Source organism: Stenella coeruleoalba, assembly GCF_951394435.1.
Source record: "Stenella coeruleoalba genome assembly, chromosome: 5".
Lineage (NCBI taxonomy): Eukaryota > Metazoa > Chordata > Mammalia > Artiodactyla > Delphinidae > Stenella > Stenella coeruleoalba.
In genome coordinates this window covers 102,187,323-102,203,950 of record NC_137150.1, presented here as the reverse complement: position 1 = coordinate 102,203,950, position 16,628 = coordinate 102,187,323, and the positions used below count along the sequence as shown (strand labels likewise).

Sequence of the window (16,628 nt, the reverse complement as noted above, 5' to 3'; positions counted from 1 at the left end):
TTATCCGCAATGTTTACCACTTACATGACCAAAATTAGTAAAATGGACTGTGACTCATAGCCTGCTTTGAACTATAGCAGTTATAATAGACATCTGTATTCTCTTGATTTACCTCAACTGTGTGGAAATAAGTACCTGGTTCTTTCATTTTAAAAAAGAGGTGGGAAGGTTAGCCTTGCAAAATGTTACCTCACAACTCTTCTGGTCTTGAGCAAGTTTGAATCCTTTCTTCCCATCACAGTAACAAGAGTAACCTCCAGGGTGATTGACACAAAGTTGAGCACACATGTTCTCAGAGCATTCATCCACATCTGGGGTAAAAGAGAACATAAATTTTAATATCTCCTAAATGTTCAATCTCACAGAAGAAGGACTATGTTGATTTTAGTATGAGATAATCAATGATAATAAATCCTTTGTGAAAGAAATTCCTTTGACATCAAATCACATTCCTTTGACATCAAATCACAAATCACTTGCCATGGAAATTTAAGTGAGTTACAAGTGTAATTTCTATTTATTTATATACCTGACCAACAAATTTAATGAATAACTTTCAGTAATTAATAATTAATAAAGATGTAACAATTATACTAATTTTATGATTTTGAAGAAAAAAAGACTGAGAGTCTCCATGTAACTGTCACATCTGATCATATGAATTCCATTGACACTACTTCTTAACTCTTTGCTTTGAAGAAAAGAAAAGGAAGGGAAGGGAAGGGGAGAGGAGGGGAGGAGGAGGGAGGGGAGGATAGGAAGATAGGGAAGGGAAAGGAAGAAAAGATCCCTTTTAATTGAAGGTTAATGTAATTGGAGATTAAATGATCATATCAAGAAAATTTCACTTTCCATAATGCAACGATTACTGGCGACAATAAATTTAAGGACATATATTTATTTCTTATGTAAAAAAAACAAAAAACCTCACTGTGCTATTACCTCCCATACTGTGAAATCTTCTATATGGTCCCTGTTCCTACTCCATATTTTAAGAAAATCATTCTTGAAAAGCTGTAATAAGATACTTCAGCTAAAGTACACTTCAGAGCAACCTACCATCCTTGACCTTTTTGATGAATACACCCTGTGATCTTTGAAAATCCCCAAACTCAAATACTATTATAGCATATAAGTTCTCCCTTAAAATGTCTTAAAATAGACCCCCCCAAATTAGTGAACCCTCAGTACCATAAAAATTGAATAGTATAACTAGAGGAATAAAGTAATATATATTTATATATAAATATATTTACATTTTCACATTTACATCTTTTTAAAAAAATCTGTCATTCGTTGAATATAACTACAATATTGATGATGAAGTTGGCTAATAATAAGTCTGCAAATGCTTAGGGCTTACTACAGTAATTTCCACCTGGAGTGGTGGGAGAGTAGAAATGGTGGGTTGGGGGGATATTTTTCAGTGAGTGTATAAGGTTATAACACATCAAAATCTCAAAAGGAGTACAAATAGTTGAAAAAAAAACTATTCTAAGATTATCATCAATTTAGGCAAACTCATAGAGGCAGAAGTAAGTTGGAGGTTATCAGGGGCTGGGAAAGGGAGGAGGGGGAATTTATTGCTTAACAGTTACAGAGTTCTGTTTGGAAAAGTTTTGGAACAGATATGGTAATGGCTGCATAACTGTATGAATGTAATTAATGCCCCTGAACTGTACACTTAAAAATGGTTAAAGGGCACATCTTATATATATATTTTGCCACAATAGAAAAATTATTGATTTGATTAGTTTTAGTCATGGTATTAAATTCATTTTGAAATTTTAAAAAATTCAAAGGAGATAATTTATATATATCCATGCTTTTTAAAAAAATCTCTCTAACACAGTGGTCCCCAACCTTTTTGGCACCAGGGACTGGTTTCGTGGAAGACAATATTTCCACGGACGGTGGGGGGATGGTTCAGGAGGTAACGTGAGTGATGGGGGGACATGGGGAGCGGCAGATGGAGCTTCGCTTGCTCACCCGCCCCTCACCTCCTGCTCTATGGCCTGCTCCTAACAGGTCGTGGACTGGTGTAGGCCCGGCCGTTGGGGACCCCTGCTCTGACACATCTAAGCTACCTGAGGCACACATGGCAGCACCACTGGAGCCAAATGAAGTAATCATAAGCTCCAAGGGGCTCTCCCAAAACCACAGGCACTAACATTACTAATCAGTACTTCTTAAGGTTTTAGAGCTTGGTTATCATTTGGTTATGAAGAGACTTTCTTTTACATGTATTTAATTATAATAGAACTAGGTCAGTTACTATTTTACAATAAAAGGCACACTGATATACGCACAGAAAATCATTGAAAAGCTTGGTATAAAACCGAAGGTTTCTAACCACCCTTGTTGTAACACCCACATGATTTTTAAATTTGCCTTTCTTTTTGCGCGTGTGTTCTTCCTTAGAGCTAGAAGTTCTTTTTATCTTTGAATATTATAAAATGTGTTTTTTCCCTGGTGGCACAGTGGTTAAAATCCGCCTGCCAGCGTAGGGGACACGGGTTCAGTCCCTGGTCCGGGAAGATCCCACAAGCCGAAGCAACTAAGCCCGTGCACCACAAGTACTGAGCCTGCGCTCTAGAGCCCGTGAGCCACAACTACTGAAGCCCGGGCGCCTAGAGCCCGTGCTCCGCAACAAGAGAAGCCACCACAATGAGAAGCCCACACACCACAATGAGGAGTAGCCCCAATTCGCTGCAACTAGAGAAAGCCCGTGCACAGCAACGAAGACCCAACGCAGCCAAAAGTAAGTAAATAAATAAATAAATAATTTTAAAAATGTGTTCTTTTGCTTCTATCATATATGGGAGGTCTCCGATTCATATACAGCTTAGAGGGCCAATCAGATTGCATACTACTAAAGAACCAATGCTTCTCACATCAAATCAGGGTGCAAACACCCTCTTCACCACCAATGACACCACCAGAAATTTACCTTCACAAGACTTTGATACGGGATTGTATCTGTAGCCTTCAGTGCATTCACATTCAAAGTCTCCTGGGATGTTCTTGCACACAGCTGTGCCACAAATGCTTGGCTTCACAGAGCATTCATCCACATCTATAAATGAAACCAGTATATTAAAAAACATTTTTCCCATACCAGAAGATACTAGCAAAGACCCCTTGATTTGTGTTTCCTGGATCTAGTTTAATATATCTAATGAGACAACAAAGTGGCCTGGGAATAACAAAATATTAAATCTATCATCATATATTAGTTCACTAAATAGGACTTCTTTATACAAATACATAGGGAATTTGATTGATGGTTGCTATTTCCTTTGTAGTCACGTAAAAGAAAAAAAAGCACTTTTTTTTCTTATCTACCAGGATACAGTATGAAAATAAATGGAAGAAGAGACTCATCATATTCTTAATATGTATTCTTAAATACATGTTTCTGAAATATGGTCTTAACAGCATATTTACTCTGTATTATCACAAATATAAACAGTAAAAATGAGATGGCTCATCAGTCTTACACCTTTCCTTTGGAAATGGACAATAGCTAAATCTGCATACTACTATTGTGGCTTAAAGTATTCAAGAGTGATTCAAATTTTAAATGGGATTGGGTAAGGTGTTAAAGTACTTATAAAGTGCAGCTAATTCAGCGTAAATTTTAGTGTTAAATTACTATTCCAGAAATTTCAGATGCGTTTATATTACATAGTAGAGTAGGAGACGAAGTATTGATTGGAACTAGTTACTGAATAAGCACCTGTGAGAAAAACAAAACAAGTGACAGAAATAGTTCAATAGAGGTGTAATTATTAGTGAACTCTTTTCATTTGTACTCTCTGAGGAAAGGTGAGCTCAGAATGAAAAATATATTTTCTACTCTAAAAAGTTGATATTGATAGTTTAATTTTTCCACAGACTAATAGCCAAATTTTCAGCCATTTCTCTATTTAAAATGACCTGCACAAAAATAAATGAATCAATTCCTTGTGGTAAGGGAATTTTTCTGTATGTTGATTGTATTCGTGACAATATCCTGGGTGTTATAAGGTACTATAGTTTTGTAAGATTTTACTATCGGGAGAAATTGGGAAAAGGGTACAGGGGATCGCTTTTTATTATTTCTTACAACTGCATGTGAATCTACAATTACTTCAAAAAATACTTACTTTTCTAAAAAGAGCTATAAAATCCATATTTTCAACAGAAAGTAAAAACATATGACTAAATTTATTTGGTTTGAGGCATATTACAAGGACTCATTTAAATCATATGAGTGTCGGTTATAGCATGTACATTTTATGACTCTACACTGACATCTAATGTCTGATGAAAAGTTTTATTCTTGCATTTTTGCACATTTACTGGCAGCTTAATCCCAGCCATATCCACATTTTAGCAAAGGCTCTATTGTAACAGTTGTATACATATTCTTCTTCTAGGTCTGTACTTTATTACTTAGGTATCATGGATAAAAGACTATGTAAATGAAGAATACAAGAACATATGTCCTGATCATCAGAGACACTCATTTATAAGAGAACTTTTTGTTAAGGTGTATTAACTCAATGGATAAGGATTAAATTCCTATTAATTAAAAATATAAATCACAAATTCTTTAGCAGTATAGACTATCCAAGTATTTAGATGTAGAAGTTTTAATGGGTATTATTTGCTTGTGGAATGCATAAGGTATCCCTTCATTATAATGGTTTTCTATAACTGGTGTTTTAATGATATTGATATTCTAAATCTTTAACCTCAGACACCTTCAAATAGGCAAACAAGAAACATATATAATCTGAAATTGGATAACTGCTTATAATAAATCGTTAGCTTATACAGTTCACCTTAGAGTCACTCAATTGCACTTCAAATGATATTATAGTAAACTATGCTAGACTAAACACTACAATACAGTGAGGGACAGACCACTCCTTGAATATGAATTCAATTTAAGGATTTACCAAAGCAGATATGAATAGAGTTGAAAAAGAAAACTTTACATTTTAACTTACTAAATTTTTTACTTCATCACAAAAAGAGGAGAAGTGGTGGGAGAAAGAAAAAAGAGAAGGGGGAGAAGGAGGAAGAGAGGGAGGGAGGGAAGAAGGAAGAAAAGGAAGGAAAGAAGGAAGAAAGGAAGGGAAGGAGGAAAGGAGAGAAGAAAGAATAACTTGCTCCCATTTTCTAAAGGCAAAATTTAACTCCAGGCTGGAGAATTTCATTTTTAGTCATCCACGTACCTAGCACTTATATTTGAAGATTTAGTAAAGGTAGTTAAAGCAGTCTAATGGAAAAGACATTGTGCAGAAAAAAGAAAGGTAAAATTTGGGGGAAAGAGAAGCATAATTTAAAAAAAAAGAAATACACTAGTAAAATGACTTAAAAAGCTAAACTAACTGACTGGAATTATTTAAGTCTGAAATTAAAAAAGAAAAAAAGTTATGACCAGTGATGTGATCTTAGATGTATAAAGAGAAGGAAAACCAGAGCTTCATCTTTTTCAAAACCACAACAGGAAATGAGGTGCAAGATGAAGGGTTTATACTGGAAATTAGAAAGGTATTTCTGACAAGAAAATATAAAATACAGTGAAAGAAGTTATTAAGGATTGTGGTGATTTATTTGTAAACCGTTTATCTTATTGGAATAAAGGATATAATATTATAGTGTCTGGAAGAAAAAGGATAAACAACGATTTCGCAAAGACTGTAGTATGCAAGGACTTGCACTAAAACTTCATTTTATCACCATATAATGAAATTCTTCATTAAAACACGTGCATGTACACATGCACACACAATAAGAAGACAACAAAATACTCTGTGAGTAAAAAAATACTCTATAAACAATAAAGCAAAGGCAGTCCCATAGTATCACAAGGTTTCAAGGTAGATGATAATGTATACTTATTACAAGCACTTACCACCTAAGAGTTTTCCAAGAATTTCCTGGGGAAATTCCTCTAATTGAATTTTGCTCTCACATAGTAAATACCTTTTTAGTCTACCTTCTTACTCTTACCTTTGCAGTCCTTTTTATTTGAAAGCATAAAAAAACCACTTTTACAGGAACAGTGGTAACTTCCAGGTGTATTATCACAAATCTGGCTACAACCTCCATTTACATTTGAAGGATGCTTGCATTCATTTATATCTAAAAAGGAGGAAATAAATTACTTTTAAAGTAATAAAACCTTCAGAGAACTTTTCAGGAGGCCAATCCAGATGAGCCAGCTGGGTTTATTGTACATACCAAATTCACACTTCTCTCCTTGCCAACCTGATTTACAAATGCAAGTGAATGTAGCTTGGCCATCTTTGCAGGTCATATATCCATCTTCGTTGCATGGCAGAGGATTACACTGGTCTGGAATGGCTGAAGGAAATATATATCTATTTAATTTTTACCACATGCCATGGTAAAATAGAATTATACACCCTTTAATAGAATCCTGTGCACAAAGCCTATGGTCAATGGAAAAAAATTACAACTCATTCCTTCAAATACTTTTTCAGTAAGAAAAGTGGATCCATTAGACAAATCTTTATATTTTGTAAAAGGGAGCTACTTTTATATTTGCATATATATACAGTACTTTATAACTGTAATTTAATACTTTTCATATATTACCTTATTTGATCCTTAAAACAATTCCACGAGGTAAGCAGAACAATAAAACTACTCAATATCAATAGAAATAGTGTAGTATCAATAGAAAAATTTGGAACCTCCAAATTGGGCTAAGATAGAATAACAGGGACCAGATTTATTCTCCTGCTTTAAATAAATAGAATTCTAGTCAAATGGTTTTCAGACATTGGGAAACAGGTAGCAGAATACTGTGATTCCTAAGGAGGGACATTTTCTTCATAAAATGTCACAGCACTTTATCACTATCTTAAATGATATGCCCATTTGTGTCTTGACTTATTTGTGGTCACTCTCACCTCACTAGACACTGCAACGGTCCCTGGCTCCTGCATGATTCCACACCTGTTTCTCCAGCCTTCCTAGCTCATCTGCAAGTTCCTTCCATCCTTCCTTTACATTCTCCTTTGCTTATGTTAGCAAAGCAAACTGTTACTTGCAAACAAAAAAATTTTTTAATCTAATTAAAACCTAATTACTGAACTTTTCAAAAAAGTCCTCATAAAATCAAATTTTTTGAAAATTAAGTATTAGTTAAAATGACAGAAAACAGGCTAATCAGGAAATTATCAAATTATTTTTTTGTCCTTTGGTAAATTGAAAAAATAAAGTATGAATTAAATATACACGTTTAGGCAAACTGTTTTACTTGCGTAGTTACAACTAATTTTGAATTATAGAAAATGCACATGAATGAATATCTCAATAATGCCAATGCTATATTTAAAATATTCACTGGACAAACATCCCAGTTTACATGTTGCCATCTCACCTTTTTCTCTCTGACTGTAAGTCAGGAAATTGACAAACTAGAGACAAATAATCTATGAGAATTATCACTAGGCCTTATGTGAACTTCAGGGGGAAAAGGCTAATTTGATATCACAAGATTTTCCACATTTATATTGTTGATGCCAAAAGTCAGAAAAATAAACGTGGTTCCACTTTGACCTATTAATCAACTCCAACATTTGGTCATAAGTACATGATTATGCAACAACAGCCAAATTAAAGCTCTTGGGAATAAAATTCTGAAGTCAATGACCTAAAGCTTGGCAAACAAGGAACACTTCAATTTAAACATTAGGTGGAAAATTCATTTTAAGTAAAACAGCAGCATTTACATCTAAAACACATTCCTTCAGGGAGTTCCTTGGCGGTCCAGTGGTTAGGACTCAGCGCTTTCACTGCTGTGGCCCAGGTTCAATCCCTAGTGGGGAAACTAAGATCCCAAAAGCCACACGATGTGGTCAAAAAAAAAAAAGAAAAAGAAAAAAATTCATCTTTCATGTACCTTGCTGTACACATACATACATATATGTATGATACTTCAATAAAAAGTTTAAACTAAATAAATAATAAACAAATAAATAAATACTGAAAGAAATAATTATCTGGCCAATTTGATCCAGTGTTAGAGTCACGAGGCATGGCCAGAAAAATAAAAATAAAAAAAAATTAAAAACATTCCTTCAAATGCATTTTGAGAATACCTCCTTGCTGGGCCTTGCAGCCCTTCAAGGGCTCATTTGTTGATTTTTAAACATTAGTTATATTTATATGGGGGTACTTTACTTGCAGGTTTTTGTTTTGTTTTGTTTTTTAAACTGATGGTAGAGGTGTTTACCATTGACACAGCTCCTTAGGTCAGGGTAAGCATTAGTTGACAGACGAGCAGCAGTGAATAATCCAGCTCTGAAGGAGCCAAGACAACCTGTAAATACAAACAAGTGTAATCTTAGAGCAGACACACTTACTTGATCTGAAATCATGGTAGAAATTATCCGAAGTGGTAGAATATTTATGCTTCTGTAGATTTACATGATTCGGCATTCAAAACGTCAATCCTAAATGTTTCCATCCACCTTTTTGAAAAATTAAAAATCTACAAGCAAGATGGCAATAAACACAGAATCATGAAAAATAGATTTATAGAGGCTTCTCTTTGGAAAAGAACCTTAAAGCCAGAAGTGAAAAATATTTTGAATTAGCAGGGAAATTTATTGCCACATAAATCTATGTTCTTAATTCTGTAGCAGAGACCTAAAGTCACCCTCAAATCTATAGACCAGAGCCTAATTTAGAAATTGTCTATAATTAAGTCAGTAGAATAAGTCAGTGTTTCTGGTTGCCGTAGGCAACTTCCAGTTCTTCCAATGTTGCATAGAGAGTAACAAAATAATATTTGTATAATGCCTCAGTATTACAAAGCAGGTTTACTTTATTCATTTTATTTCTTACTAGAACTCTGTGAAATTAGATATAGCAATCTGGCAGAAATAACAGCTGAAATAATATGTACAGACTTTAACCAGGGGTCATTTAGTGCCAACAACATAACATTTCTTAATAGCCACTGAAGACATTATATATATCAGTTCATTGGACAGATAGTCACCAACTCACTAAAAAGGTGGTGTTTTGGTTAACTTTTGCTGGGTAACAAACAACTCCCGAAATTAGTGGCTTAAAATAATCATTCTATTTTGCTCATGATCCGTGGATCAAATATTTAGAAAGGTTTTGGTTAAGCTGTTTGTCTCTGCTGCACATGGGATCAGCCAGGGTGGCTGGGTCTGGAAGATCCACCTCCTGGATGGCTTTTCACTCATATGTCTGACAGCTCAGGTTCCTTAGCATCTCTATCTCCACATGGTATGCCATGCTTCAGGGCTTCTCCATGTGGTTGAGTTTCCCTGAGTATGCAGTCCTAAAGTGGCACTGTTTTCATGGTACCTAGCTTGCAAGAGGAAGAAGGCGGAAGCTGCCAGGCCATTTAAGAGGCATTGTATCACTTGCACCATAATCTACTGATCAAAGCAGTCTCTGGGTCCACCCTGATTTGGAGGAGGGAGAAAAGAATAGATTCCACATAGTGTTGGGGAAGTGGCAAGATGACATTGCAGAAGAGTATGTGAGATGGGAGATATTTTTGCAGCCACCTTTGGAGAATGCAATTTATCACAGATGGGTTTAAAGGCTCATTTGAAGTCAGTGGGTATATTCCTTTCCGATTGCTTTTGTGACAAACACAATCTCAGTGGCCTAAAATAACACAGATTTATTATCTTACAGTTACAGGGATCAGAGGTCTAAAATTAAGGTGTTGTTAGGGCTGCATTCCTTCTAGAACTCCAAAGGAGAATCTATTTCCTCAGTTTTTTCAGCTTCTACAAGCCACCTGCATTCCTGGGCTCATGGCCCCATCCTCATATCACTCACAACCCTTGCTTCATTGTCATATGAACTACTACCAACTCTGACCTCCTGTCTCTCTTGTTTAAGAACATTTGTGACTACATTGGAACCACCCAGATAATACAGAATAATGTCTCCATCTCAAGATTCTTAACTTAATCTTCAAAGACAACATTTAAGGTAACATTAGAGGTTCTGAGGACAGGACATGAACATATTTAGGGGGTCATTATTTAGCCTACCAAAGTAGGTTATAATATTTTCCCATAGAAACAATACTTTACATCATTGTGGTCTTTCTGGAGGCCCAGTGAGACCTAGGCAATCTTAAGTCTTGAGTATTCTTTCCCTGAATTCATTTGTCCCTCCTCTTGAATCACCCACTCCCAGAATTATCTTATTCTAGTGTGAACATTCCATTAGGATTCTCATTTGTAAGAAAGCATCATTTTGCACTTCTGGACAAATCTGACAGCTAAAATTTGAAACCCTTAAGCTAGAGGTTCAGCTGAAATGACTTCATATGGTGATTAGGATCCCAGGCAAGATTACAAAGTAGGTTTAACCCATAAAGCACCTTATATATGAGTCCATACTAATATATGTGATAATGTTTTTTTGGAAACCTGCATTTAGAATTACAGTGAGAAGAGCAAGTTGCATGGCTACTCCAAAGCAGTGCAGTCCCGATCCCTTACTTTCCCATTTCTCTTTCTTGCTGCCCAACAGGAATGGAGGAAGTTGGAGAGAATGAGTAGGAGGGTGAGAGTTGGAGAGAGACTGCCATAGCTTTTGTAGCCTGAAGCAGAAGCTCTTCTAAGAAACGGAATTAGAAATAGAAACTCGGGCCATCAGGGAGGAAAGCCTAAGAAAGAAGCACTTTCAGGAGAGGTTCCAGTGGTCAGGACAGAACATCCTAGAAAGAAATCTTGGTTCTAGACTACAACAGTTCCTATATCCATATTATTATATGATCATATTTTGTAACTTTTTACGATTATATTTTATTTTATAATCTTTATTTTATGATTATAAATCCAATCTATGCTGGGTTTATAGTATTTCCCCCTTTTGTCCTACACTTTTTGTTCTGGCATTTCTTCTTTCCCTTTTTTTCTTTCTCCTTGATTATTCTTGCCAGAGGTCAGTCTAACTTACTTTCCTTACTTTACCTTCTCAAAGGATGAGATTTTCTTGTGTTAATCTTCTCTTTTGTTTTCCATTTAACTTATTTCTATCTCTACTTGTGTTATTTCCTTATTTTTTGTTACTCAGGGCTTGCTCTGTTGTACTTTTAAAAATTTGCTTGATTTGAACGCTTAGGTTCTTTTTTAACTATCCAATCTGTCCTCTTACTGCTGCCTCAGCAGTCAGAACCCCAGGTCCCCATACTAGGTCAAACAGCCTTCAGTCTATCCATGGGTTTCTCACATTTCTTGTTGTTTTCATTTTATTTTGTTATTATTAGTGCCTGGAATGCTATTGTTTCTCTTGAGATGATTTTAAGAGAAGTCAGCAGTCTGAGCTAATCCACCAATTTGGCAAGAACTAGAAACTAAGAACTATTTCTGATGTTTACATTTTGGCTCAGAATTTAGCATTCTTTCCAAGAAGTTTTTCTCCCATTAATTTAATCATCCATTCTAGTGGGTGATATTTTAAAGCCCAACATAGATGGCAGAGTTTATTCCATTTTCTAAGGAAAAGAACACAACTTAAAAACTTATCTTTATATAATGAAATGCAGGGTATTTCTGCCCAAATTCCATGTTTTCAGTGCAGTATATGGATAGACTAATGTGATTTCTGAACACTTACAACTCTAAATCCAAACACTGCCAAAAAGTATGGGTTAGTATTAGTGGTCTAATTTCTTGGGTGATCTTATCTCACTGTAAGGAGCTCTCAGCATGAGCTGTGGTAATTAGTAAAATTACTGTTGGGTTTACCAGAGACAAAATTATAAAGGTTCCCCCCACCCCCCAATTAGGACCACTGGCCTACAGGATATACACATCAAAAGACAGAAAGACTTAACTTAGAGTATTTCTTTTGTGTTTTCAACGGTGGAATTCATCACATACGCTTGTAACTAAAGACCAAAATATAAAATGTGAATCAAAAAATATATCATAATAAAAAGTATATTTTGGGGCTTCCCTGGTGGCACAGTGGTTAAGAATCTGACTGCCAATGCAGGGGACCCAGGTTTGATCCCTAGTCTGGGAAGATCCCACATGCCGTGGAGCAACTAAGCTCGTGTGCCACAACTACTGAGCCTGCGCTCTAGAGCCAGCGAGCCACAACTACTGAGTTTGCATGCCACAACTACTGAAGCCCATGTGCCTAGAGCCCATGCTCTGCAACAAGAGAAGGCACCGCAATGAGAAGCCCGCGCACCGCAATGAAGAGTATCCCCCGCTCACTGCAACTAGAGAAAGCCCGTGTGCAGTGATGAAGACCCAACACAACCAAAAATGAATAAATAAAATAAATAAATATTTTTAAAAGTATATTTTTTGTTTCACTATATAAGTCAATTAATAATAATACTTTACATCTGAAGAAAGTTTGACATAAAAAAATCTATCTACATACATATACTTATTTGATATTCCCAACAGCTCTGAAGTTAGAAAATATAGTTATAGTGTAAGTTAAATACAGAACCTCAAAAGTTAAATAAGTTTCCTAAACCGACACAGTAGAAATTTTTATGTCTGAGACTAGAGTCCACATCATATTATTATTATTATTTTTTTTTTAGGACTTGGCTTTTCTGTCATGCTTCCAAATAAGATAGGCAAATAAAAGAGAAAGTTGGGTAGAAACAGAGGCAGTTGAGAGGAATGGAAGGAAAAAAAGAAAAAGATTTTACCTAACTTTTCCAAAACACATAATGTTGTATTAAAATGTTATTTATGTTTATCCAAATGTACTCTGTGATCAAAGGTACGTTATCTTCCAGAGTATTGATGCCTGCAGAAACACAGCCTCATTACATGGACCTAAGAATACTATATTTTAATGTAAGCTTATAATTTTAACAGCCAAATATTGTCTATTTTAATTACAAAATATTTAAATTCCTACCTAAAATGGAGAGAATGAAATAGTCTTGATAGTCTATCTTTTCTTGACTTTAAGACTATAAACCTTTAATTTTTGCTTTAGAAAGTAAGGAGTCAAAGCATAACTTTACAAAGAAGAAATGTTTTTCATGGATGTATATCTCAGATATGACAGCTAAAGTTTTTAGAAAATCTTGTTGAATTTTCATGTCTAAAGTCATAAATAATATCACTACATAATTTTTATAGTATCCTCTTTCCAAATTTGAATGAAACTGCTTAAGTCTGTTATTAGCAGCTAGAAAAGGGAAGGGAAAGAAAGAAAAGAAAATGTGACTAGAGGAGAAGTTAGGGGAAAAAAATGAAGAGAACTAGCATGACATATTTTACTAAGTGCTTTGAAAACATTACCTCATTTTATTTCTTGCTAGAAACTTATTAGGTAAATTGTTACTATCCATTTGACAAATTAGAAAACTATAACTCATAGAGGTTAAATAATTTTAAGATCTTGTGGGAGATAAATGTTCGATTGGAATTAATAAAAAGAAATTATAATAAGTCAACTGGAAAACACCCAGCAGCCCAAGAACAGAAAAGGGTCATGCTATGGAGTTCTAAAGAGAGATACCATTGAACCGATGTCCTGCAGTTGATGAGAGGGTGAAATGAGAGGCAGTGTATTATAGCTGGGTCTCCTTGACTCCGGATTTGCCACAAAAATAAGATTCACACCATTGTGGACACTCAAAAAAGGGAAGAGTAACCACTTTAGGAACTATGAAAAAGAGCACTTGGTTCAGAAAGGGTCTTCTCCCAATGATGTTGGGCTCTTATATTGTTAATTGTCCTGAAGGGTAAATGTAAGTACATACCATCAATTCAATGTAAGGCTCCCTAGGAAAGGGGGAAAGGTATATATAGTCCCCTATCTACAGATGGTCTCTGGGATCTCTGCATGGGTATTCAGAAGTAAAACAAAAGCAAAGTGTAATACCCTAAACTATAATTAAACCCTAAAATTTCAAGAGAAATGAGAGTTTAATAGAAATAGTTATTTGCTAAATTATATTAACACTAAACTGCATACTTATTACTGTATATCAGAGTACATTCCTACTTTTTTTTTTTCCAAGGAAGATTTACTTTTCAGTTTTGCAGGCCTTGGAGTCTCACGTTGGCTGGCATGAGAGTGGGGTAGAAAGATGCACAGATGGGGACTATTCTGAGCTCAAAGGAAGAGGGAGAGCAAACCTCTGTGGGCTGGACCTATAGAGAATCTCATCAGAAAGATGTGTACAAATGCTACTCCACTTCCATTCTTTGGAAATGCTGACAAGTCTCCAAAAAATATTAATAAAATATTTTTATATTTATTTAAAACAAACTGTAGCCTTTTAATTGACATTTAGTTGAAATCATCTAATCTCTTTAGATATGGAAATGCTACCTCACTCCTTTTGCTTTTGTATCCAAAGGCAAAACATGGATGGGATATTGTAGGAAATGAGGAAATGGTGCTGCAAAGTGGGAAGTTGTTAATAATTTCTATCAATATTTAAATGATAATTATGTCACAAGCTCTGGAGAGTGTAGAGATCTTTCCTTTCATTAAAAGATAACCCATGAAGAACATATGTATATATATAACTGATTCATTTTGTTGAAAGCAGAAACTAACACACCATTGTAAAGCAGTTATACTCCAATAAAGGTGTTAAAAAAAAAGATAACCCATGAAAATTCATGTACTTATAGAGAATATTCTGTTACCTAAATATAACTTTGCATCAGCTCAGTGACTCTTTATGAGAAAGACAAAAAAATGAAAAAGACTAAAAGACAAAATGTCACATAGTAATTAAGAGAACCATTCCAAATTCATCTACATGACTTTACATAAAAGGACAGAAAATTTGCATATAGAATGAGAGAGATCTTACTCCCAAGGCTAATGAAATTGTACTGGATGGAATATATATGAGTGGAGGATTGGACTTCATCATATTTAAGTTTTCTTCCATTTCTAAGATTATATGATTGAGGTCCTTTGAACTTACCTAAATATTTTGGATAAAAATATTCCTAGAAAAAAAAAGAAAAGAAAAAATATATCTTAGCAAATCTAAATTTCATATAAAGTTAAAACGATTTTAAAATGTGTTTTTATATTAAAGATGCAATAAATTACATATAACTCTCGTTTCCACATTATAGCATTTTTTCTATAGTAAAATATATACCAGGAGTAGATGACTAATAACATTAAGCCATAAGATGCTTAGGCTTAAAGCAATACCGATCAATTAAATCATGTTTCAAAGGTTTCTAAACTGAAAACAGGCCCCACTGAAGATGTCAAATGTGACTATATATGCCCCCTTTACGTAAATCTTTTAATTTTTCCAAGATGGTTAGATACCCATTTGATACATCTCACATCATGCTGAGTACACACACCAGATTCATTGTTGAATAACAGTAACATAATTTGAATTGAATTAAAGTGGACATTTACCTTTTAGCATCTTATGTACATGTAATACCTTGCTTATAAATTGGTTATGTACCAAGAATTTTTCTGTAAATCAGTAATTTGGACTAAGGAAAGCACTTCAGCAAAAGGAGAAAAATGTTAAAAATGATTTCTGATGGTAAGGTTCCCAGGCTAGTTCGCAAAAGCCTTCTTAAGCCATAATACATCCAATATGCAGCATTAATAACATAAGAACTCCTCATGAGAAACCAGTGTTTCTACACAAAAACAACCTCAAGTACAGAACATAACTTTCATCCAGGACACAATTAAAGTCCTCATTCCTTCCTCCTCTCACATATAAACCTACACAACACTTAGCTACTAGTTTATAAGATGAGATCTCCCACTAAGCAATTCAGACATCAGTGTTGTCATCTACAGAACAAAAGCCAGGATATAAACAATGATGAATTGGTTCAAAAGGAGATGATGTAATGGTGAAAGGACTATATTAGGGACAGTGGGGAGACAAGCAATAAGATGGTGACTAGGAGTGTGGACTAGGGTATGAGGGATGTGGGCAGGGAGTGTCTGGAGCAAGATAGAAAGCGAGAAGCAATAACAGATGGGTTTTTTTTCTTCTTTCATGTCTCCCATTTCTTCCTTACTCTCTCCATCATCTCTTTCTCTTCTGACAATAACACAACTGTCAGAATGAGTGGAGGAGAGGAAGCACATAAATAAGTTTCTTTTCTCTACCCTTTTCCCTTCCCTCCATATGGCTTCTGTCTCACTCCCCATTTGCTACTCAGAGGCTAAGCTATGAGAACATATTTACAGTGTTAGATATACACACTCAAGTATTTATGGGTAATATAATCAAATGAAATCTTGAGCATGCAGGCTTGCCTTAAAATGTTCCAGCAAAACAAAACAAAAATTAGAGTGGGTGGGGTAGAGAATAGGCAGAACAAGAATGGCAGATTGTTGATAATCATTGAAAGGGAAAGTAGGTATATTGGGGTTTATTATATTCTTCTCCCTACTTTGGGATATATTTACCATTTCCATAATAAAAAGAAATTTGTGTATACGTGTGTGTGTGTTTATCTGTTTCCTACACAATATGAGTACACTGCTATATTGTGTGAAATAAAATATTTTTGTCTTAATTGCTTTTCCACAACAGGCAACAAAACTAGGACAAACATTTTGATTCAATCTTGGAGAGTGTTAAAAATGAATCT

At 34.9% G+C, this 16,628-nt stretch overlaps 1 protein-coding gene across 1 annotated transcript in view; it reads right to left on the bottom strand.

The window, feature by feature from the left end:
* PROS1 (protein S) overlaps window positions 1-16,628 on the bottom strand; it is a 55,488-nt gene that overhangs the window by 21,177 nt on the left and 17,683 nt on the right. The window contains exons 3-8 of the mRNA XM_079922409.1: window positions 14,963-14,987; window positions 8,261-8,347; window positions 6,238-6,360; window positions 6,007-6,138; window positions 2,951-3,076; window positions 190-311 (exon numbers count right to left, since the gene is read on the bottom strand). Coding sequence (XP_079778535.1) covers window positions 190-311; window positions 2,951-3,076; window positions 6,007-6,138; window positions 6,238-6,360; window positions 8,261-8,347; window positions 14,963-14,987 — 615 coding nt within the window. The remainder of the gene's footprint in view (window positions 1-189; window positions 312-2,950; window positions 3,077-6,006; window positions 6,139-6,237; window positions 6,361-8,260; window positions 8,348-14,962; window positions 14,988-16,628) is intronic.